The sequence below is a fragment of the Diabrotica virgifera genome, chromosome 1 (genome assembly GCF_917563875.1).
Source record: "Diabrotica virgifera virgifera chromosome 1, PGI_DIABVI_V3a".
Taxonomy (NCBI): Eukaryota; Metazoa; Arthropoda; class Insecta; order Coleoptera; family Chrysomelidae; genus Diabrotica; species Diabrotica virgifera.
Window position 1 is genome coordinate 45405826 of NC_065443.1, and position 27182 is coordinate 45433007.

At 35.3% G+C, this 27182-nt stretch overlaps 1 protein-coding gene across 1 annotated transcript in view; it reads left to right on the forward strand.

The window, feature by feature from the left end:
- Positions 1-8688, forward strand: part of LOC114331334 (chitin deacetylase 1) — a 128142-nt gene extending 119454 nt beyond the window's left edge. The window contains exon 9 of the mRNA XM_028280862.2: positions 8153-8688. Coding sequence (XP_028136663.1) covers positions 8153-8456 — 304 coding nt within the window. The 3' untranslated portion in view covers positions 8457-8688. The remainder of the gene's footprint in view (positions 1-8152) is intronic.
- Positions 8689-27182: the final 18494 nt, after the last annotated feature.

Below are 27182 nucleotides of genomic sequence, written 5' to 3' on the forward strand. Positions count from 1 at the left end.
TTATAGTTATTATTATTTACGGCTGCCTGTTTACTAATAACCATAAACTTTGTTTTTCTTGCGTTGAGTTTGAGTCCATATATCGCGCAGAATGCCACCATTCGATTCAATAACGCTTGAAGATGTTCAATTGATCCAGTCAGCAACAAGGTGTCATCTGCGTATCTGATATTGTTCATAAGCATACCATTAATGAGTAGTCCCTCTTTTGCGTTTTCCAAGACTTCATTTAAGATTGTTTCAGCGTAAAGATTAAACAACATTGGTGACAATATACAGCCTTGTCGAACTCCGCGCTTGATTTTTACTTCTTCAGAGCACTGATTCGCAACCCTAATACATGCAGCCTGGCCCCAATACAAATTTGCGATTATTCTAATGTCCCTACCGTCCAGACCGGTAGTTTTGAGAATATGTAGCATTTTTTCATGGCGACCTTTATCAAAGGCCTTTTCAAAATCAATCGCGCACATTAAAACGTCATGATTTACATCTCTGCATCTTTGAATTAAAACTTGGGTTGCGAATAGTGCATCACGCGTTCCAAGGCCACAGCGAAAACCGAATTGAGTACTTGAGATTCTTTCCTCAATTTTTCTATATGTTCTTTGATGAATGATTCTAAGAAACGTTTTCAATACATGACTCATTAGGCTGATGGTGCGATAGTCGCTGCATTTTGTGGCTCTGTGTTTTTTTGGTAGTACAACAAATGAGGATTTAAGCCAATCTTTAGGAATTTTTCCGCTTTCATAGATTAAGTTGAACAATTTCGTAAGTATCTTAATGCCCTCGACACCTAAAAGCTTTAGTGTTTCTACGTAAATCCCATCTGGTCCGATCGCCTTCCCGTTTTTTGCGTGATTTATAGCGTATTGCACTTCTTCCTTAGTTATTGGAGGACCGCTATGTCATTTAGCGTTTCTAGTTCGCTTCTTTCATCATCGAATAATTCCTTTATATATTCTGTCCATCGTATTAGTTGACCTTCGATATCAATTATAATTTTTCCGTTTTTATCTTCGATTAGTGGAGGATTACATTTTTTATTCAGTCCTGCAACTTCTTTCAGTTTTTTGTGCATATTGAATGCGTCATAGATACGCTCGTAGTTCTCAATTTCTTTACATTGTTGTTTATGCCACTCTGATTTAGCTGATCTTATTTTTCTTCGAATCATACTGTTTAGCTTTTTGTATTCTGTCAGATTAGCATTCTTATATTTTCTTCTTGCATCCATTAAATTCAATATCTCTTCTGTCATCCACTGTTGCTTATTCCTACGCTGATTTTCCATTAGATGGTCTTCTTGGACTTTTTCCAATGTTTCTTTGCATGACTCCCATAATTGTTCTTCTGAATTTTTATTTCCCAATTTCTGAAACTGATCTTCTAATTTATCGGTTACTATTTCTTTCACTTCCGCATTTGAAAGTTTATCTTTGCTATCTACCGCGTGACACCCTGTGTATTTGTTATAAGGATTGTTATACGGATGTATTTCTTTGAGTAAGTTTGTGCAAAAAATCGAATCAGAATAATTTACCTAACGGGGGCGACGTTACAGACTATACTAATAAGTAGTTGAAACGGTCAAAACAAAGAAACGCACACTCATCAAAAATGCACTTGAGATTCTTGTATAATCAACATTTACTGAATCGATCCAGGAAGAGTCAACTCCAACTAGTAAAAGTTGATTTAAATTTTTAAAATCAACTTTTACTGCTCGTTTCAGTTGGAGTTGACTCCAACTAGTTGGAGTCAACTCTAACTGAGAATCAACTTGAACTGTAACATATATATAAATTGTGTAGAGGTATTTAAAATTAAAATAAATGTAAAACCTCTTTTATGATGGGGAAAAAGGATTGATTTCGCGACCATCATCTCGACCGTCATCGCTTCGGCGAAATAAATTTTGTACATATATTATTATATATATTATGTGTATGTAATGAATGTAAAATTAATTGTATAGAAGTATTTAAATATAAAATAAATGTAAAACCTATTTTAGGATGGGGAAAAAGGATTTATTTCGCGACCGTCATCTCTTCGGCTAAATAAATTTTGTACGTATCTATATTATTATATGTATGTATACATAAATTGTATAGAAGTATTTAAATATAAAATAAATGTAAAACCTATTTTAGGATGGGGAAAAAGGATTTATTTCGCGACCGTCATCTCTTCGGCTAAATAAATTTTGTACGTATCTATATTATTATATGTATGTATACATAAATTGTATACAAGTACTTAAATTTAAAATAAATGTAAAATCTATTTTGGGATGGGGAAAATGATTGATTTTGCGACTGTTATCGCGACCATCATCGCTTCGGCGAAATAAATTTTTGAAGTGAAAACTTCTTTAGGGATGTTGTGCACTTTTTAGATGGGGGAAAAATATTGAATTTGAATCGTCATCACTTCGCCGAAATAAATTTTGTACATATTTATATTATGTTTATATATACATAATAAATAGCTTAGGACGTACGCAACGCGTATATAATATAGTTATAACACTTCTGTTTGGATGAGGTCGCGACCGTCATTGCTACGGCGAGATATAAGTAATTTATATATTATAAGTTGAATTGCCTATAAGTTCGACCGAAGTTATAAAGCTTGGAAGAGAGATAGTGTGTGTACACGAAGACACTTGGTTCGTCAGAGGTGTTCACTTTTGTCGGCACTCCCACGAGTGCCTTAAATTTTTTTTTAAATAAATGTAGCAATAACCCCGAAATTATGGCAATTAGGTATGAGAGATAATAAGAAAAATAATCAGTATTTCTTAAGGACCTCAAAACACAAAAAATATACAGGGTGTTTGAAATAAGAAAGTTCATTAGATTTCCAGAAAACCGGAAGATATGACAACAATGTAATTCTTCTTCTTTATGTGCCGTCTTCTACCGAAGGTTGGCGACCATCAAACGATAGGTTTCTCTGTTTTGTGCCGCATGTATTATGTTCGCAGCTTCTGGTATTTGAAACCATTCTCTCAAGTTTCTCAGCCAGGATTTCTTCTTCCTGCCCAAACCTCTTCTACCTTCAATCTTGACTTCGACGATAAGCTGTAGCAGGCTGTACTTATCATTACGGAACACATGGCCCAGGTATGACGCTTTCCTCCTTTTAACAGTTGTTAACAATTCCAACTCTTTACCCATTCGTCTCAATACCTCTGTGTTGGTCACTCTGTCTGTCCAAGGAATTCTCAGTATGCGTCGATACAGCCACATTTCTAGAGCCGCTAACTTCTTTATAGTTGCTGCTGTTAACGTCCACCCTTCTACTCCGTAAAGTAGCGTAGAGAGTACATAGCATTTTGTGGCGCGCCATCGGAGGTTAACGCTTAGGTTGCGGTTGCTTAAGAGCTTTCTCATTTTTATGAATTTGGATCTTGCTATTTCAATTCGGATCCTAATCTCTACGTCTGGGTCCCACTTATCATTTACTGTATATCCCAGATATTTAAATCGGTGTACTCTTTCAATACGTTCGGCTTCAATATTCAGGTCGATATGTTGAATGTTCTTTTTACTGATCACCATAAATTTAGTTTTCTTTCTATTGATCTTCAGTCCAAATTGGTTGCCAGTTGTATTTACTCTATTTAGCATCATCTGTAAATCTTCGATGTTATCGGCTAGTATAACAGTATCATCTGCATATCGAAAATTACTTATTGGTACGCCATTAATCTTGATGCCCTCATTGTACTCTTCTAGTGCCTCTAGAAATATTTGTTCCGTGTACACGTTGAAAAGCAGTGGCGAAAGAATACAGCCCTGTCTAACCCCTCTAGAAATGGTTATGTGGTTATGTTTTCACTCACCATATGTCCATTCTTTATGTGGGCTGTTTGATTCCAATATAGATTTTTTATAATCTGGATGTCCTTAGTGTCAAGTCCTGAAAGATGTAATAGTTCTATGAGTTTGTCATGTTTGATAGTATCAAATGCTTTCTCATAGTCGATAAAACAGGCGTAAACATCTTTCTGTTGATCCAGGCATTTTTGAATCAAGACTTGTATTGCAAATAGGGGCTCTCGAGTTCCAAAACCGCATCTAAAACCGAACTGTGTTTTACTTATGCTGTGTTCTAATTTTGCTCGTATTCTGGAATGGATAATACGCAAGAATACTTTAAGGGTATGACTCATTAAACTTATAAGGCGATATTCGCTACACGTCTTAGAATTGGATTTCTTGGGAAGGGGCACAAATGTAGATTTCAGCCAGTCCGATGGAATTTGACCAGTATCGTATATCTTATTGAACAGTTTCAATACTACATTCATGTTGTTCTCGTTAAAAACTTTAAAAATTCGACTGGTATTTCATCGCATCCTGTTGCTTTCCCATCTTTCGTTTGATCTATAGCTTTTATCACCTCACTTTTCAATATTTTTGGTCCATTCAGATCAAGAGAGTTCGTAGAAATATGACGATAATCCGTAAACAAATCTTTTATGTAAATTGCTTAAGTCTGTAACTGTTCTTCTTTATCTACAATAAGTTTGTTGTTCTCGTCTATTAACTTACCAAACTGTTTTTTCTTGTAAGTATAAGAAAACTCCTTAATTTTTTTATGCATGTTAAAACTATCGTGTCTTCGTTCTAGCTCTTCTATCTCTTGACATTTTTCTTGTAACCATTTCTCTTTGGATTCTTTTATCTTTCTGCTGACAGTTCTATCCAGTTCTTTATATTGTTCGGGATTATTCTTATTTTCCCTCCTTCTGTCCATGAGGTGTAATATTTCATCTGTCATCCATTCGTTCTTCTTCTTCCGCTCGTAGTCACCAATTACTTCTTTCGCACCGTTGCATATAGCGTCCCTTAAGTTGATCCAGTCTCTTTCAATATCATCCGTATTTGTTGTTAAAGCAACATTACTATTAATGCTATTTGTAAGCTTGACTTTTATCTCGGGATTTCTAAGTTGATCCATATCTAATCTTTTGTTATTCTGTTTCTGGATTAAGGTTTTTAGTCTGACTCGTAATTGGGCTACAAGAGGATTATGGTCAGAGTTTATATCAGATCCAGGATACGTTTTGGCTGATATTATTGCGTTACGGAATCGTTTGTTGATTGTTATAAAGTCTATCTGATTTCTAACGATGTACCCAGACTTGTCCTGTGGTGACCTCCAAGTGTACAATCTTCTTAATGGTAACTTAAACCAAGTATTAGTGATAATTAAGTTTTTCTCCTGGCAAAACTGTATTAGTCGATCACCTCGTTCATTTCTTGTTCCCAACCCATACTTGCCAACTACATCACTGACTTCGCCTTTTCCTATTTTGGAGTTAAAATCTCCCATTACCATGGTTATGTCTTGTTTCTTTAGGTTTTTTATGATTTCGTCTAATTGTTCGTAAAACTCTTCAATTTCTTCATCAGTACTCTCAGATGTGGGAGCATAAACCTGAATTATATTTATGTCTAGAGGGTGCGCACTTATCTGGATCAACATGCAGCGTTCTGAATATGGAATAAAATTTTTTATATGTTTTCTGATTTTATTATTTACTAGAACCGCTACTCCATGCCTATGGTTGACATCTTCTTCTCTGCTGCATGAAAAAAATATTGTTGCATCCTCCTTCTCGCACTTACCATTACCTGGCCATCTTATTTCACTCATCCCCAGAATATCAATTTTGAGCCTCTTCATTTCATTAATTGCGTTGTTTAGTTTTCCAGTCTGATAAAGAGTTCTTACGTTCCATGTAGCTATCTTAATAGTATATTTTCTGACATTTTCATTTGTTTTATCCAGTCGCATATTTTCCACGCAAGGCCTGGTTCCCACCGTTGCGTGGCCGGTCTCTGATTTCACATCGTCCAGCCCGGAAACTCGACGACGCCGGTTGCTAATCGGGTCGCATGGCATATCATCTTTAAATCTCCTACTCGTCATGATGGTTTTACTAGGGATATATAATGTGGTAGTCATCCCGTGGCTTTCCACATCCTTATGCCGTTGACTACTTAATAGTTCCTCCGCCTTCGAAGCCGATTTCTCAACTCCAGGACAAAAGAGTGTCCTACCACTTACCAACTCATCCGCCCGAAGTCGTTGGTCAGCAAGTGGCAGATCGCTTATACCGGCAATCACTCGGTACTGAGGAATTTAGGAGTGTATGAATGGAGAGCGGCGCAAGTTACGCGGTTTGTGTGTAGGGTGCGCGACATGTACATGCCACACACCCCCCGCGCAAAATGGACCTCTTCCACTCAAACACGGTCAAGAGGACTCATCCGACACTCGGGGTGTGGCTGAGATAGGTTCTAGGTAAATAGTTGGGTATAGGACGAGATGGAATGTTGGGTAGGGACAGCGGTCAGCTGCTCCTGCAGTCGCCTCTTACGACCAGTAGGAGATACTATGGGTGTATTCTTTTTAGTGGCCGCATCCCACACGGCCTAACAATGTAATTACCACTATTATATCGGCCGCATTACTCACCAAACTCTATAAAAATCATGCAAGCCGTTTTCGAGATAGTTGAGAGTTTCCATACATAAAACTCACTCTGTATGATTGGTTCTTTGCTTATTACTATTGTTTTAGTTTTCTGACATGAAATTGTCGTATTTAATTCTTATGCTCTTGTGTTAAAGCTGTAGACTAATATTTGCAAACTACTTTCATCTTGGGCTAAGGGCTGTCAATATTGAGTCGTTTGCATAACAGACTATTTTCACTTATTTGTTTCCAATTCTGTATCCCCTTTATTTGTTGACGCTGAATTCAGGGCCGTAACTACTATTGGGGCAACCGGGGCAGTGCCCCGGTCAAGGGGAGTCCCGCAGAGGCCCTCTTTTGGTTGGCCGGGCATAGATGTTAACGAGGAAAATAAAAATATGTAATTTAAAATCCGATATCAATGAAATGTTTTCAAATGACACAATTTTAAAAAGACAGCAACATAAAGTTTTAATTTTTCACTGGGGAAATTAGTCTTTTCGACTAAAATGCAATTGGAACAGAACAGGGGCCTGGCCCTGAGGCCTGAGCTAAGCTGGGACCCCCGAGATCTCAACATAAAAATTTAAATTATTAGTTAGGAAATTAGTTATTTCGGCGTAATAAAACCTAAAATGGCATCAGTGGCGTAGCTAACGCCAATGCAACCAATGCGGTGCATTGGGGCGCAGGCCTTGGGGGGGGGGCGCAAAAACTGATATTCTGAAAACTTTGTTTGCGAATAGGAGCGTCCAGGAAATACATGCATTGGAGCGCAGTTAGACTAGTTACGCCACTGAATGCCACTGGAAGAGGGGACCCGGGCTAAGCTGGGGCCCCCGAGACCTTTCGTAAAGATATAAATTGTTGCTGAGGAAATTAGTTACTTTGGCGAAATAAAAATTAAAATGCAACCGGAATAGGGGGCGCAGGTCCCAGCCCAGCTACTTTGTCTTAACCAATTTTCCCACATCTTGGTATGTGAAAGGAACCACATGGTACCACATTTTGAAAAGAAGGGTAAGGGTAAGATAGAATGAGCACATTAGGATCAGTCCCACCAGTACACTGACCAGCTTCACTGAGTGTGTTTGGCTCACACTGCAGTTGCTTAAGGCACCTTAAGGTGCATTTACGTTTGCTTGGTAGTTCGCTTGGTTATTCGTTCGCTACAAAGTAAGACCATTTACATTGTAGTGAACGAACGCATTCGTTGATGATCCGTCCACAATGTCAGATACAGATGAAGATGTATTCATCAGCGCTGCTAATTTTATAATTATTGCAGGACATGCTGAAAAAAAAAGAAAGAAGAGTGTGGTGTTAGCACAGGAGGGAAAATGCGTTTTCAAGGGGTTAAATATCAGATATTTTTCTGGACCCCCTTGCGCTGGGGGTAGCGGCCCCCCCGATTACATGGGGCGCCCAACATCGTAGTTACGGCCCTGACTGAATTTCCAATTTACCATCACCAAATCTTTTATGGTGGATTTATAAAAGAGATACATACCACCAGTTTAACAAAACTGTAAAAACTATATATTTAACATTTGTAATAGTCCCTAAATCTTAAGTATAATGGTTTTTTACTTAACAATACATACTGTCTACTTTTACCAGACTTTTTCTCTTTATTTAATTATTTTTTTAGACCTGATGTGTGGTTTGTAACAACTACCCAAGCACTGACATGGATGACGGATCCAAAGCCAATCAACCAACTAAAGAGTTACGAACCTTGGGATTGTAAAAAAAGAGAAAATTTACCGCCCAAGCCATGCAAACTTCCCAACAAGTGCGCGCTGGCCTTCAAGCGACCAGAGCTGAACATCACGGATACTCGCTACCTTGAAACTTGCAATGACTGTCCAAATCAGTATCCTTGGTTAGACGACTCGAGTGGTTCTGGTATACCAGGGAAAGATAATTATGTTCCTGATAATGTTAGAAAATGAGTTTTATGTACTGAGTGTTTTAAATCATTACCGTCAAAGAAATAGTCCTACTAATATCTAATAAAATATAAATGGAAAAACGAATGAACTTTGTACAAAATGTCCACAAAAAGTAATATAATTTGTAATATTGCGATTTTTGATAGATTCAGGAACAAAGTTTTCAATTAAACTTTGTATTAATTCAAATTATTTGTTTAAGTGATCAGAAATATACCGGATGCATACCTAATTCATAAAGTGTCTATTTTTTCTGCATCCATCCTACTACATCGATTTACTTGATATTTTCACAGTAAGTAGGGAATAGCTCAAGAAACAAAGTCTACCCTATGCCGATGTGCGCTTTTATCTTGGGGGTGATTCCCACCCCTTCTCGGGGGTGAAAAATGTTTTGGTTAAAATAGCCACGGAAAAGGCTAGAGAACATAATTTTAAGCAAAAACTGTTCTATAATTATTTTTTGAAAACTCAATACTTTTTGAGTTATTCGTTGTTGAAAATTGGCCATTTTCATTGAAAAATGATACCTTTTCGGACGGATTTTTGCGAATACCTTAAAAACTATGCATCTAACAAAAAAACTATATAAAATATTTCTGTAGGTTATAAAACAAACAAAGAGATTCGTTCCTTCATAAATCTTCTAGTTAAAATACAAAGAGGGATATGGTAGGTAAGAAGAGTTTGTTTTTTTGCTGCATGCTCAAATTGATGTGTTCAACTTGAAATAACAGAGAAACTGTCGATTTTAGGTGTATAATGATACTAATAACTTTTGTAGTCCTTGAAAATACCCTTAAAATGAGCAATACTAAATGTCGATTACATTCAAACTAAGCGAGATATTCTGCAAAAAAGTTGATGACTAATGTATTTTAAGAAGAAATGAGAAGTATATTTAACCCCTCATCCATCAGAATTTAAATACATCGTTTTCCTTCTACAATACTTTTTATTATAGTATTATTTCTATGTTCAAAAAGTTGGACTGGATTAAAATGAATGGTTTTTGAAAAAATAAGATCAAATTATAGAGCGCATTTTTAAATTTTCTTAAAAATCTTCCTTTTCCTCCATGTAACTCGAAAAAGATAAGAGATACGAAAAAAGATACCACACAAAAATGTAGGGCTTTTTCAGATAAAAATTTCCTTTTTATTTTTCATTACTGTATCTCTTATCATTTTCAAGTTACATGGAGAAAAATGAAGATTTTTAAGAAATTTTAAAAATGCGCTCTATAATTTGATCTTTTTTTTTTCAAAAACCATTCATTTTAAACCTGTCCAACTTTTTGAACATAGAAATACATAATACTATAATACAAGATATTGTAGAAGGAAAACGATGCATTTACATTTTGGTGGATGGGGGTTAAAATTATTTCTCATTTTTTCTTAAAATACATTAGTTATCAATTTGGTTTGCAGCATATCTCGCTTAATTTTAATGTAATGGACCTATAATATAGCTCATTTTAAAGGTCTTTTCAAGCACTACAAAAGATATAAGTGGCATTATACACCTAAAATCGACCGTTTCTCTGTTATTTCAAGTTGAATACATCAATTTGAGAATGTACCAAAAAACAAACTATTTTCACCTACCTTATCTCTTTTTGTATTATAACTAGAAGATTTATGAAGGCAAGTGTCTCTTTGTTTTTTGTAACCTACAACAATGTTTAGTATAGTTTTTTTAGTTAGATGCATAGTTTTTAAGGTATTCGGAAAAAACTGTTCGAAAAGGTTATGTTTCAATTAAAATGGCCAGTTTTCAACCACGAATATCTCAAAAATATTGAGTTTTCAAAAAATATATAGAACAGTTTTTGCGTAGAATTAGGTTCTCTAGCGAGTTCCGTGATAATTTTAACCAAAAAATTTTCCACCCCTCAGAAGGGGTGGGAACCACCCTCAAGATAAAAGCAAACATCGGCATAGGGTAGACTTTCAATTAGGAGATAAGTAGAGGCTAGGCCCAAAATTTCATTAAAATTCATGCAGTAGGATAGAATTCGGAGGTAATATCCTATTCTTGCTCCCATTGACTGGCGTACTGGGATTAGTTCCGGGTTTTGGTCTTTAACTGAAGAGAAATTCTTATATTATAATATATACATATAAGGTTCTAACTCCTAAATGGAGCCCAGGTCTGACAAGACTTTCCTTGATCTCTATCTCGTTCATGATTGATCTTCTTCAAGTTAGTGCTGGGTGACCTCTTTTTCTTTTTCCTTGGGTATTCTACACTAGAGCTGTCTTTGCAATACTGTAGCTATTTTTTCGAAGTGTGTGACCGATCCAGCTCCACTTTCTGGACTTTATTTCATTTGCTACCCTCTTTTGTTCAGTCACGTGTAGCAGATCTTCGTTTCTGATGATGTTAGGCCAGAAAATACGAACAATCCTTCGTAGTCATTTGTTAACAAAGTCAGTAGTAATTTGTTTGTTTGTCAGGGTTTTTGTCACTTTCCAGGTTTCACAGACATGGAACAGACATGACATTTGACTGGATATTCAGATCTTCGTATCTGTATTCTACTGACCAAATGCTCAAAAAAGGGGGTTGAGCATGCTGACTTCTTGTTGAGGTTTTCTCATACGAATATCGTCCTCTACACCTCCGCTTTCTATTACAACACTTCCAAGATACGTACAATTTTCCATATTTTCAATCTTTGTGAGATTCTTAATCGAATCCACTTCTTGAGAACGTTTTATAATTTTCTAATCCGTAGCGTAACCTCGTTTGTTATCAAGCAGGTTTAGCCGGGTTGACATTGAAGTATTGAAATAATAATATTTAATAAAAGTAGACGGTTTTGTTTTAATTTAATTCAAGTCTCTTACCATCCCCAGACACGTGTTTCTATAACTACCCGTTATCAAAGAGGCTTTGTAAGAAGACTGAATTGAACCAAAACGCACCGAATGCGTTGGTAAATATATTTAAATATTATACCGGAGTATGCTTTTAGCGACCTCTAACAAGGAAAGATGAAGTGAGTCTCGATAACAATACAAGTAAACTGTTTACCAAGATATAACCATACCTTCGGGCGCTGTAATGACTGTAGTAATAGACTATGACTCTAGTCATAGAAAAATATTTTTCGGATTTGTTAGATATAAACATATATTTTAATTTTTTGTTTTGTTATGACAACTTTGCAATGAGAACTAAAGACTAACGGGTAGCTCTTTCAGGACAACAGACTCAGTAAAACACTGGTTAAAAATAAAGTAAATATATTTAAGATAATTTTATACAAAAAAAAAAAAAATCAATGGGAAAATCCCAATAGTTGGCTGTATACCATAGTTTAAAAAACCAATACAGAAGTAAAAACTTCGAGATGTATTCTGGTATAAAATCGTTTATTTAAAACTATAAAATGTCATCGATTGCAGAACGTTTTCGTTCTAAACAGAACATCTTCAGTGCATCCTGCCGAGTATTTTGAAACTAGCACACTGTAAATAGTGTTAACATCATCATATATGGTTTACATAATGTAATATGTTAAAATGTTATGACTACAAGTCGATGTTAATGGATAAAGTGGAACACATGCTAAAAGGGTGCCATGGTTCCCTGCTCGAAGATACTAGGTACTTGCCAATTCAATGGGCACAGACCAACTGTGTGTACAACAGTTGGTCTGTGCCCATTGAATTGGCAAGTACCTAGTATCTTCGAGCAGGGAACCATGGCACCCTTTTAGCATGTGTTCCACTTTATCCATTAACATCGACTTGTAGTCATAACATTTTAACATATTACATTATGTAAACCATATATGATGATGTTAACACTATTTACAGTGTGCTAGTTTCAAAATACTCGGCAGGATGCACTGAAGATGTTCTGTTTAGAACGAAAACGTTCTGCAATCGATGACATTTTATAGTTTTAAATAAACGATTTTATACCAGAATACATCTCGAAGTTTTTACTTCTGTATTGGTTTTATAATTTTATACAGTTTAAAGTAAATAAAATATAATATAATTTTATCTTCTGCAAAGGAAAAAACAATATTATTATACTCTTTACTGTAATCCGAACATAATAGTAATATTAAAATGATACGATAAACAACACAATATATACAATAACAATCTCGCTACGTCAAATCCACATAGCCAAGTATTCAGACCCGGAGACACCGCATTTCAATTCAGTGCGGCAAGGTTGAACAGCGACACGCAGTCACTCGTTCATCGTTACTACCTCCCACTGCGGTAACGGTCTCGGTAAGATGCCACGTCACTACTGATGCGCCCACATAGGCAAAGTACCAGCTCAAAGAACGCTGCATCTTTGCCATCCAGCTATTGCTAATTCAATACGTTAGCAACAACTGATTTTCTCATTCTCCTACCTCGTCCTAAATATGCTCTCGATGCCCTCTCCTTCGGTTTCGCCCAGCGGTAGCATGAAGAGGGGATGTGTCAACTCGGATGCTCCTACCGTCGTCTCTAGTCGACCGGCCCATCACCCGCTCTGGCGTCATATACACCCCCTTCTCTTTGGAAAACAAAAAAAATGTAGCATACATTTTTTTTGTGCCGTGTGTGTTACACGGCTTGGACTCATCAGCGGTGTGGTCTTCGTTGGTTATTCCTTACTTCGTAAATTGGTCCTGGAGGGCTGTCAAAAAGATGCTTCCCTCTGTAGATCTTGGGCGTGGTCCCCCTCAAATCCATTGGGACAGTGTGCCAAGGCTTTTCTACAGCAAATGGTCACATTCTTCCTGCTGACTGCATCTGCGACAGTTGAAGGTATTTTCTTACACGTCGTGGTCTCATCAACAGTGTCGTCTTTTTTCGTGATTTGGTCTCGGATGACTAGCTAGAAGGTGCTTCCTTCTGTAGATCTTGGGCGTGATCCCCTTAACTCCATTGGGACAGTGTGTCAAGGCTTTTCTACAGTAGATGAACTTAATCATCTTTGAACGGGTTCTATATATATCCACGACGTGGACCTGTTACTTAGTCGGTGTCTTTGCCTGTTGTCAATTTTTGACGTTTACTTGTATGATGTCTTATTTTTGCTCGAGTGCCAATTTGTAACGGGTAGTTACAAACTGGTAGTTTTTATTCTGCTCGAGCGCCATTTGTAACGGGTAGCTTTTTCAGGACGACAGACTCAGTAAAACACTGGCTAAAAATAAAATAAATATATTTAGGATAATTATATACAGTTTAAAGTTTAATGTAAATAAAATAAAATATAATTCTATCTTCTGCAAAGGAAAAACAATATTATTATACTCATTACTGTCATCCGAACATAATAGTAATATTAAAATGATACGATAAACAACACAATATATACAATAACAATCTCGTTACGTCAAATCCACATAGCCATGCATTCAGACCCGGAGACACCGTATTTCAATTCAATGCGGCCAGGTTGAACAGCGACACGCAGTCACTCGTTCATCGTTACTACCGCCCACTGCGGTAACGGTCTCGGTAAGACGCCACGTCACTACTGATGCGCCCACCTAGGCAAAGTACCGGATCAAAGAACGCCGCATATTTGCCATCCAGCTATTGCTAATTCAATACGTTGCAACAACTGATTTTCTCATTCTCCTGGCTCGTCTTAAATATGCTCTCGATGCCCTCTCCTTCGGTTTCGCCCAGCGGTAGCATGAAGAGAGGATGCGTAAACTCGGATGCTCCTACGGTCGTCTCTGGTCGACCGGCCCATCGCCCGCTGTGGCGTCATATCATTACTAGACAATGCTGTTTTAAAGATTTAATTGTTAATTTAATAATTTTATTGTTAATTTATTAATATATCAAATGGAATAAATATACAGGGTGCACTATTTAAAAAATGCATCTTTACACGATATTTGGAAGTAATGACGCACTACGTATAATTCCGATTGACCTATACAAATAAATGAAATAATTTAATTAAAGCGTATATCGAAATATTAGCAAGTTATGTTATTTTTTTTATATGTATATTCTACGATAGCTGCAAATGCAACAATTCCTGTTATGTGTGTATGAAAGGCATCTATTTCTTTAATGTTATGTTTTAGGATAGGTATTTATACATAAAAGTGATTGATTATAAACTCTCAATTACTAAGCCACATGTTTAGATGTAAACTTGAAAATATTTGTAGCAAAATCAAACAGTCACAGATCAAAAACCCTTATTGGTATTATTTAATTTATATTAAATATTTGAAAATATATAGTATGTAAAATAAACATTGTAGTTTTATTTAATACCCTTTTGCTTCCTTTCTTAAATTTTATTAAAATAAGTATCTAGGGAAGTAGTACGTTCAATAATACTAGATACAAATTGAAACAATGGATAAGATCAATAAGAAAAAATTTACTGAGCGCTTTAAATCCCCTCGTAGATAATAAATTATTATTGATCTACAAACCATCACAGCGACTAAGATGGGCAGGCCACGTGCACAGACTTCATAACGAGAGACTTGTAAGACTGGTATGGGAGGAGATTCCTACAGGCAAAAGACCACTCGGACATCCCAGAATGCGATGAAGAGATAACATCCAAGCAGATCTCCGGAAAATGAACATTCCATTTGACCCTAGGTTGATGGAAGACCGAACAAATTGGAAAAAAGTTGTATTGTCAGCCAGGACACACCCAGGGTTGTAGCGCTACGTGATGATGATCATGAAACCATCACCTCTTCAAGGAAATACCTGAGGAGATGTTTTGACCACACATCCACAGAAGTCTTTCGTGCAGCAGTTTCCAAAGCTATAATTGTCATTTGTATCGCCAACTTTCGGAGGGAGACGGCACAATAAGAAGAAGATCTATAAACAAATGCTCAGGCTACAACAGTCATATATGGTACCAAACTGTGAGAACCTGTCAGCAAAAATAAACATTTGAAGATAGAAGCTTGCAGAAAATAGAAACATTGAAAGAATACTAAAAATGTGCTAATGAGCAAATTTCCAGCTACTGGATTTGCTTATGTAACTAATTGCAATAAGAAACACCGTATTAATACAGTATCTTCTTGATGTGCCTATCCGTGACGAATGTTGGCGATCATCATGGCAATCTTCACCTTATCTGCAGCAACGCGGAAAAGCTGCACAGATGTTGTGTTGAACCAGGTTCTGAGGTTCTTTAACCAGGATGTTCTTCTTCTTCCTGGACCTCGCTCTCCAAATATTTTTTCTTGCAGGATGGCTTGTAGGAGGGCATATCTGGATTCATTTTGAATAATGTGTCCAAAGTATTCCAACTTTCGAGATTTGATGGTGGTCAGTACCTCTCGGTTCTTCCCCATTCTTCTAAGGACCTCCTCATTTGTGACCCGATCAGTCCATGGGATTTTAAGAATTCTCCGATATAGCCACATCTTAAATGCTTCCAACCATCGGCAAATATCCTCCATGGTTCATGGCAAGGTCCGTGATTCAACACCATAAAAAAGGACAGAGAAGACGTAACATCTCAACATTCTTACTCTTCTACCAAGAGAAAGGTTGTTGAAGATTGATCTAGCTTTCCGATGCGCGCTTTTATCTCTTGGTTGTTGGTCCATTTTTCATTTATTATGGTGCCGAGGTAGTTGTAGTGCCTCACTCTTTCTACAGGGGTTTGGTTGATATAGAGTTGACCTTCTGTTATCTTTTTCTTGCTGACGATCATAAGCTTTGTTTTCTTTACGTTTATATTGAGTCCATATTGTTGACTATAATACGTGATTTTGTTCATGAAGACTTATAGGTCTTCTAGGTCGTCCGCAAATACTATGGTGTCATCTGCATACCTAATGTTATGTAGCCGGTACCCGTTTAGTAGAATACTTTTTTCAGTTTCGTGCAAAGCTTCGATAAATATTCTTTCAGAGAAAATATTGAAAATTAGGGGGGACAAAATGCAGCCCTGCCTCACCCCACGTATGATTTTCACATATTTGGTGTGTTCACCGTCAACTCTGAGGTTTGCAGTCTGATTCCAGTAAAGGATTCTAATTATTTTCAGATCTTGGTTGTCAATTCCTGCTTCTTTTAGTATTTGCATCATGTTGGCGTGCTGTACTCGATCAAACGCTGGAAAGAGAGCTGACACGATATAAAATTGAAATTTCAGGACTAGCTGCAAGGCATTGGTTAGTAGAGGACCATTTTAGAACACATAAGGAAAATTTACTTCTCTGACGCTGAGACCCAGAACTATAGAGATGTTGCCATTCTGGTCTCACTAAGATTTAAAAAAACTGTCATCAAATTCAAAGCTGTGGAAACTGTGAAACTGGAAGGCAAACCACATAAACTTAATATCATACAAGATTTTGAACCAAACATCACTGCAGACATAAAACTCTAGGAATTCTACGAAAAATTGGAAATAACCATCGCCAAGATTCCAAATAAAGAGCTAACCTTAATATGCGGTGATTTTTAACGCAAAAGCCGGCAATACTACACATAATAACGACCTTAAAAACACACTTGTAAAGTTCGGCATAGGTCAGAGAAACAAAAGAGGAGATCGCTTAATCGAGTTTGCTATCACAAATGACTATTCTTTCATAAATACTGGATTTAAACGCCGACTTTATACTTGGGAAAGTCCTGCAGATAGGTCTAGAACTGAAATTTATTACATCTTCACTAATATTCGCTGGAGATCATCTATCCAAACAGTCAGATCATATCCTGATGCGATATGCGGATCAGACCATACTCTCCTCGTATCTAAAATAAAGTTCAAACTTAAAGCGACCAACAAACAGAGAGAGACAAAGAGGATAGAACTAAGAAAGTAAGATGACCTTCTCCAAGAAATATCAAAAAGTATGCCCTGTATTCGTAAGGGTATATTCGTAAGGGTACAAGAGATATGGGAGACTATTAAACATTCGTAGCAACATCAATTAATCGTCCAAAAATAAATAATGCTGTGGAACGAAAAAAAAACTGCATAACAGATGAAACCTTTAAAATTTGAGAACAGAAGAATTCTGTGTCAAAGTGGTGACCATAGTAATAGCGAAAAAGCTAGTTTGAGGAACCTCAACAAAGAAATAAAACGAAGATGCAAGGCTGATAAACAATAATACCATCATAATACAGGGTGTCCAGAAACTCTACCGACAAACCAAGACAGGAGATTCCTCAGATAATTTTAAGACAATTTAACCAAATTCACGTAGTCCGAAAACGCTCCCTATTTATCTTCTAGAGATAAATGGATTCCATTCATTGTGAATTTCTAGTACCAGTCATAGGCGTCCGTTTTGGGTGGGGCAAAAGTTATTTTATCGCATAACTTTTTTGTCTTTAAGTTTTAAGCATTTTTGATACTGGATTATTAAATTGTGAGGTATTCTAGTACTAAAAGGTACTCTTGCGTTAAGTCGGTAGGATACACCGTTTTCTAGAAAAATCGATTTGAAAATTTTTCGTTTCATGAATTTAAAAAAAAAATTAAAAAAAAACGGTGTATTTTACAAACTTAAGGCAAGAGTAACTTTTAGTACTAGAATTCCTCATAATTTAATAATCTAGTGTCAAAAATTCTTAAAAATTAAAGAAAAAAAATTATGCGATAAAATAACCCTTGACCTACTCAAAACGGACGCATATGACCGGTATTAGAAATTCGCAATTAAAGAAATTGATTTATCTCCGGAATATAAATACAAGATTAAAAAACCGCTAAAGGCCGTAAAAATGAGTGGCGCATACAATATTCCAGCTACAAAAGATCTGATATGAATATTACGTGGCGCGAAAATGTATTTTCATTTTGATGCAAAATAAAATTTTAGTTCTATTTTAAAATATTTTTCCATAATATTTGCTAAATTTGAAGTAAAACGCGCCACAAAAGAGTAACTTTGATACAGTTTGAATTTTGAAACTCTTTTGTGGCGCGTTTACTTTAAATTTAGCAAATATTACGGAAAAATCTTTTAAAATAAAACTAAAATTTTATTTTGCATCACAATGAAAATACATTTTCGCGCCACGTAATATTCATCTCAGATCTTTTGTAGCTGGAATATTGTATGCGCCACTCATTTTTACGGCGTTTAGCGGTTTTTTATTCTTGCATCAGGAGTTTTTCAAAGTTTTTTTATAAATTAAATGTATGAAGTTGAATGCAATTTTTCTCGATTACACGTTAAGCTTTATAAATGGTCGCCTTTGTCGCATTATCTCCCAAAAGATCTAGTGTCCATCAAATGTGCACTAGATTTTTTTCTATTCGGAATAGATTGAAAAATATTATTGGGATGGCCGGTTAATGAGCTCGAATTGCCCGTTGCCAGATCAAATTTAGCGTCGTAACCACTACAACTACATAAATCGTTTCGGGAATAATCGTAAATTTTATTAAACTTTTGTAGCTTAATAACTTCTAAACGGCTTAACCGATTTTGATCAGTAAACATGAGTTTGAAACGTATTGACAAGTAGTATCTGATGCATCTAAGGTCAAGTATGATAACTGAAGCTATTACAGGAATTATTGAGCTTGAAAAACCGTTTTTCCCATGGGAAATAGATTTGATCATACTTATGAAGCATATAACTGAAAAATTCGAATTTTCCCGGATATGAGGTATACACCGTCAGATTTGTCTAGAGTCCTTACAAACGCTCAGTTATTGGCGCAATTCGTAGGTTGAAATTTTGAGTAATTGTCGAAAAACCAAAATTTTCAAAGTTTAGTTTTTCAGTTTTTCGGCGATTCTGAGCCGTGTGTATGTCTGAGCCTGACGGCTTAAATACCATTTGAAAGCTTAACTTAACACTAATAATTTGGTGTATTTGCGGTTTTCCTCTCTCTTCTTGAATCAAAGATATATACCCCCAAAAAATATGCCGTTTTGTACTTACCAAGTCCTATAGCTGGCTTATGGGTGGTCAAAAGTCACAAACTACACCGGTTCTGAATCGACCCTGACCCCCTCTTCAAAAACAGAAAAAAATTCAGATCAGTTTAAGTTTTCCAGCCACATACATATAGTCCGTCCGCTATAACTTTTCCCATGCGGTACGATTCATTTTCAATCAAATTAAGTCAAAACACAAAGTCAAACGTACGCCGATGTGTGTAGTATATAGTATACAGTATGCAAAATATATATACACATCGACGTTCGTTTCAATTTATGTTTTGACTTAATTTGATTAAAAATGAATCGTACCGCATGGGAAAAGTTATAGCGGATGGACTATACATACGAATACATACACATCCACAAACATTTTCCCTTTTTTAAATAGAAATTGGGTCATATTTCTGAGCTCGGTAATTTTTGAATGGTATAACCGATTTTCAAAATTAGACATGCGTTGGAAAGGTAATGATCAGTAATATTAGAAGCCGCAAAGATCGGACTTAAATTTTCGAAGTTTTTGGGAGTTTTGGGGAGGAGAACGAAAAATGGGCCCTAAATAGGAAGGGCCGTAAAATCCACACCCTTGGACCAAAAAGGATGGTTGATATATGAACGGGTGAGTCTTTTCCTGAACTTTAAGATGGGAGTTGGTACAATTTTCAATTCCGTCAGATTTAGAAAATCGAAAATTTCGTGTCTATACATAATAGTGTCGCGTGTAGCTGGTGTTGGTGTGCGCCACTGGCGAGAACTGCCGTTCTCTGATAAAACGTACCAGTTTTCGTTTTTCAAAATATACTCAGGTGCAAAAAAATAGATCCACTAAAAATTTGGTCATTTTTGAAGTTTCGAATTTCCTAAACCTGTTGTTGGATTTAACTGATTTTTTTACCACGTTATAGCCTTAATCATTGACAATATCGCTGTAATAATATTGTTGCTAGACAGTCAAACTGTCATTGTATACCGGGTGTACGAATCAAACTGAGCCTTTTTCTCAAAGTTCGCATCACCCTGTGGACTATTCTAGCATTTATAAAATACTGAAATTAAAACCTAACTATAGCCCCAGGTTTTCTTAACATTTTGTCTTTCGATTCATTCGCTTATATTGGATAATGAAAAAGTTAGGTACTTTAACAACTGGCCATGTTCGTTATCAGTACAGGGTGTTTCTAAATAAGTGTGACAAACTTTAGAGGGTAATTTTGTGTGACAAACTTTAGGGGGTAATTTTACATGAGAAAATAATCACAATTTGCTTTATAATCAAAATATCCGCAAACGCTTCGATTCCGAGATTCGGGATGTTCAATATTTTTTTACAAACTGACGATTTATTTATTGCTTTAAAACCAGTTGAGATATGCAAATCAAATTTGGTGGGTTTTAAGACGTAGTTATTGCACATTTTTTGACATACAATTAAGAATTTTATATTCACCATTGGCGCGCAAACGGATATTATGACCCATAATATTACCCGTACGCACGCCAATGGTGAATATAAAATTCTTAATTGTATGTCAAAAAATGTGCAATAACTACGTCTTAAAACCTACCAAATTTGATTTGCATATCTCAACTGGTTTTAAAGGAATAAATAAATTGTCAGTTTGTAAAAAAATATTGAACATCCCGTATCTCGAAAACGAAGCGTTTGCGGACATATGATTATTAAGCAAACTGTCATTATTTTCATGTGTAAAATTACCCCTTAAAGTTTGCCACACTTATTAAAAAAAAACCCTGTACTGATGACGAACATGGCCAGTTGTTAAAGTACGTAACTTTTTTATTATCCAACATAAGCGAATGAATCAAAAGACAAAATATTAAGAAGACCTGAGGCTATAGTTAGGATTTAATTTCAGTATTTTATATGTGCTCAAATAGTCCACAAGGTGATGCGAACTTTGAGAAAAAAACAGTTTGATTCGTATACTCAGTTATACAATGACACTTTGACTGTGTGTGTGTGTGTGAGAGATCCTGGCATCAGACAAAATCTATTTGCCACAAAACATGTAAATTCTTAATTACATTAAATGATTTCATATTGTCTATTTCTAAACTATACCGCTATTTTTGAATTTCTGATAAAATTAATGATGGAATCTAGTACCGCTTTATCTGGGGAAGAAAGGAGAGCTGTAATATTTAGTGGCAATGGACACTCGTGATGAATTAGTTCTTGATACAGAATTGAAGAAGATTGAGAGTTCAGAGAACATTCTAGAAATATATGATTTAGATCACCAATGGATACATTGTCACAACTACAGACAGGAGAGTTAAGTATTCCAATTTTATATAAGTGAGATGGAAAGCGAGCATGATTCAATTTTAAACGAGTCAATACTGACATTTGTGCTCTATTATAATTAAAGGTGAAATGAGGAATGTCTTTTGGAAGTGTAGGGTGAATTCTGAAATAAGGATTTGTAGATTTATTTGCAATTCTTTTGTAATCAGTTTCCCATTTCCTTCTGATATTAGGTTGGAGAGCATTATTCAAATCTTTTAAATTAAATACTTTGTCCATATGGTGGCAACTGTGACTACTTTTTGCGGCTATATCCGCAATTTCATTACCTTCGACTCCGCAATGTCCTTTCGTCCAAATAAACGAAACAGTTACATTATTTTGTTTAAGATCCACAATTAATTTTTTAATGTTCAAAATTAAGGCATTTCGGAATTGGTTTATTGGGTGACCGCTAATAGCTTGTAATGCTGATTTTGAGTCTGAAATTATTGCCACATTCGTGCATGTTTGAGTTGCACACCATTTTAGTGCCTTTTCAATAGCAAAGGACTCGGCGGTAAAAATGGAACAATAATTTGAGATTCTGTACTTTTCAATATGATTTATGTTTGAAACAAAAAATGCCGAACCTGTGTTTAGCTCCGTTTTTGATGACTGTCTAGCAACTTTGACTCCACTTTGACTGTCTAGCAACAATATTATTATAGCGATATTGTCAATGAATAAGGCTATAACGTGGTAAAAAAATCACTTAAATCGAACAACAGGTTTAGGAATTTCGAAACTTCAAAAATGACCAAATTTTTAGTGGATCGATTTTTGTGCACCTGAGTGTAGTTATTTTTTTAATTTTTTTGGATATTCAAAAAATTGAAAAATTTTCAAATCGATTTTTCTCGAAAACGGTGTATCCTATCGACTTAAAGTAAGAGTTCCTTTTAGTACTATAATACCTTACGTTTTAATAATCCAGACTCAAAAATTCCTAAAAATTAAAAACAAAAAAGTTATGCGATAATATAACTCTTGCTCTACCCAAAACGGAAGCCTATGACCGGTACTAGAAATTTGCAATAGATAGAATCGATTTATCTCTGGAAGATAAATATGTGTACCTCTTTTCGTTTTTCTAAATAGATGCGTTCTGGAGATATTTAAGAAAAACTAATTACCAGACGCCATCTTCCAAGAGCTCTAGCTCTCTTAGGAACCATTGTAGGACTAGGAGAATTGGGTTAAATTGTCTTAAAATTATATGAGGAATGTCGGTAGAGTTTCTGGACATCCTGTATATTTAAAAAAATTGAGAGCCACCATCAAAACAATTAGCAGAGAGATATATCTAGAAAAATACGCTACAAAAACTTGGACCGACGCGCGACGCGACGATCTGAAGCGTGTTATTAGTAACTGGATGCAAGCCGCACAGACACAGACCGAGACAGATGTAAAGAGCTGAAGGAGAGCTATGTACAGCAGTGGACGCGTACAGGTTGATGATGATGAACAAAATACTTTAAAGCCAGAACTTGGGCCGTTGAAGACTAAACAGGAACCCTGATCGAGAGAACAGAGAAGATATAGCAGAGACATAAAGATTATATTGCCGGGATCTATGTAAAGATGATCAACGCAAGGAACTTGTTCAACAAACACCTGAAGAAATGGAACAAGATAATATACTCGAGAATTAAATATTTAAGATTGGCGATCAGTAAACTCAAGCATAACAAAACACCATGCTTCCCCTCCCCGTCCAGGTGTTATCCAGACCTTCGTTCTATAGTACTATCTTCTTTGAAAGAATTCGACAGGCTTCTCTTTTTTGTCTGGATGTTGCTATTTAAATGACTTAGTAGTTTCGGGGGCTTTATACTTTCTTTTCACAAAACCTCTCCATAAATAACGCACTCTGACTTATTTAAAATAACTGTAAACGATATTTAAGATACTCATAACTCAACAATCTGTTTTTAAAACATTAAAAAGGGTAAACCCTGTAGTTAACTGTATCTATACCCTCGGCCTCAATAAGACAACATTGTATGAAATACACACTTCTGTTGTATGTAGGTATATTAATTTATTAAAAAATTGAAATTTATTCAAAAGCCAAAGAAAAATCACAAAAAAAACACAAAATGTTTTCGGTCTAAGCTGACCATCTCCAGTATGAATGCCCAGTGCACATATATTTGGAACTAGCTACTGTAGTAGTCGTGAACACCTTTAAATTACATTGTTAACATATTTTATATTACGAGCTATACGGTATTAAGTCGATGTATTAAGAATATTATAAACTATGTGGATGTCCATATTTCATCCTTGCTCAGGTGAGGCACGTAGAGCATAGGTGAGAGGCAACCACCATTAGTTGGTCGGTTAGTTGGTCGATTAGGTGTCACTTAACGTTCCCGAAAACTGTGTGGGACAATACAAGCCGAACTGAACCGACTACAAGCACAACCAGATTGTCGATCTTTCGATGTATACGCGGTATATTAATAGGTACGAATGGATTATTATAAGAATTTTAGAAGTTTAAAACTTCTAAAAATCTTAATAAGTTTAAAAGTATTTAAAACATTGTTTATTTTAAATCATTGTTCATTATGACGTAATATACAGGGTGTAACAAAAATACAGGTCATAAATTTAATCACATATTCTGGGACTAAAAATAGTTCGATTGAACCTAACTTACCTTAGTATAAATGTGCACATAAAAAAAGTTACAGCCCTTTGAAATTACAAAATAAAAATCGATATTTTCCAATATATCGAAAACTATTTGAGATATTTTATTAAAAATGGACTTGTGGAATTCTTATGGCAGTAGTATCTTAAGAAAAGATTACAGTGAAATTTAGACATCCCATAAAAATTTTATGGGGTTTTGTTCCTTTAAACCCCCCCAAACTTTTGTGTACGTTCCAATTTAATTATTATTGTAGTACCATTGGTTAAACACAATGTTTTAAAAACTTTTTTGCCTCTTAGTACTTTTTCGAAAAGTCGAGCTGAATATTTTGAATATTTGTCAAATCCACCACATATTTGTATATGGTTAAGTACGATTATGGAGACTTTGTAATAATATGAAAATTTATTTATGATTTACATTTTTAGGTATATTTTGAACCATATTAAAAAAGAAGCCACATCTCGATAAAAGGTGCCTTATCAGAAAAATAGAAAGAGGCAAAAAAGTTTTAAAAACACTGTGTTTAACTAATGGTATCGCAGTAATTAATTGGAACGTACACAAACATTTGGGAAGTTTAAAGGAACAAAACCCCCATAAAATTTTTATATAAACATATTAAAGAAGAAGCAAGTTTACTGATGTCGCAGAACGTATAGCAAGGCTCAAGTGGCAATGGGTCAGACATGTTGCCCGAGATAATCCCGAAAAATGGACACAGAGACTAACAAACTGGAGACCAAGAGAGAACAGGCGATTAGTAGGCAGACCGCAGAAGAGGTGGGCAGATGATATCAAACAAGTCGCGGGCAAACAGTGGATGAGAATTGCCAAGAGTAGAAATCGATGGAAGCAAATGGAAGCGGCCTATGTCCAGCAGTGGACGAACACAGGCTGAAGAAGAAGAAAGAAGAAGCCGCAACTCGATAAAAACTGTCTTATCGAAAAAATACTAAGAGCCAAAAAAGTTTTAAAAATATTGAATTTAACTAACGGTACCACAATAATAATTTCATTGGAACGTACACAAAAGTTTGGGGGGGTTTAAGGGAACAAAACCCCCATAAAATATTTATGGGGTGCACAAATTTCACTATAATTTTGTTTTAAGGTGTTCCTGCCATAAGAATGCCTCATGTCCATTTTTAATAAAAAATCTCTAATAGTTTTCGATATACCTATACGAAAAAATCGATTTTCATTTTGTAACTTCAAAGGGCTGTAACTTTTTTTATGTGCATATTAGTACTAAGGTAAGTTAGGTTCATTCGAACTATTTTTGGTCCCAGAATATGTGATTTAATTTATGACCTGTATTTGTGTTACACCCTGTATTATTCTGAAGCTATTTCTTTGTGGCATTTATGTAATTTATTATTCTAAATGGGAAATAAGCCACAATTTAACGATTGTAGATTGTATATGTTTTTTTTTTTGTTAAAAATGAACATATTCTACTTCGAATAACTCGAAAACTACCTACCTATTGACTTCGGATCGAATCTAGTATCATCAACGAGTTCTGGTATCTGGTATGTATTTTGTCCATATGCAGATTTCTTAATTTTTGTCTGTGATAATATTCTTCTGTTGTTCTCGCAGCTTGCTAGCTGTGTTGGATTTCGGAAGACTAGCTGCTTGTTTCACCTTTTTAAGCATGTTACCTATTATGTCTTTTGTTCTAACAAATCTTTTTCTAAGAATCACTATCATGTGATTTTAACCATTTTTTTGGCCTTTCGTATTTCTGTTTTTATTTGTCTTTAAATCTTGTTGTACATTATTTTGTTGTTCTTTGATTTTCTTCTTTCTTCGATAAGTTGCAGTATAGTGTCATTCATCCAAATCTTTCTCTTCTCTTTCTTTTCTATTGCATGTTCTTCTCTGATCTTGTTAAAGGTTTTACATATATTTTATTACTAAAGACCGGATTATATGTTCCTGTTTTGACTGAAATATGTGCATATATATGTCTGAAATATGAGTAAAATATGTTGAAAATATTCCCTAAAAGTTTAAAATATGTTCCAAATATGTGGAATATGTGAAAAATATTTTAAATTAAGAAGAAAATGTGCATTAAAAAATGTATAAAAGTTTTATTAAATAACGGTAAGTACATATATTGACAAAATTAACCTAAATATACGAATGTATACCTATCTAGTACCTATTACTATTACTTACGTTTCTACATTTTATTCCTTCTTATAAAAACAATTCACAATTTTTTAAAATATTTTCAATAGTAAAATTATGTCGCCTATCCGTTAGTAGTAATTTGTATGTTGAAAATCTTTGTTTAACATCAACTGATGTGATTGATGCAAATTTTATAACTTTAACAATCTCCGCATTTAAATTGGTAGTGACATCAAAATCGTCACAAATAATTTGGTTTGCTTCCTGTAATAATAATTTTAAATCACTATTTTTCTGTAAAGTTTCAATCCATTTTTTATTTATTGATTGTCCAATTTTTCCAAAAACTTCTTCAGCGTTTTCCTTAAATTTCTGAATTAAATTAAGGGACTCTTGTAGTGGAAACGATTCTGTTTTCTAAAATTGATTTGCATTTTAAAATCGCACCAATATTTGTTTCTTCAAAACATAAAATTAGTTCTTTTATGGGGAGAAAATGTTCCGCATAAAAACAGGCAGCTTTTAAATATGTTCCCCAACTTGTGATTATAGGCTCCGGTGGCAAAGGAGTATTTGGAAATTTTTCTTTATATATCTGAATCCTTAAAGGCGATTTTAAAAATATTTTCTTCACGTTACTAATTAAACTATTAAATGTAGGAAATGAATTTCGAATTTCTTCCGCCACTCTGTCTAAAAGTCTAAACCATG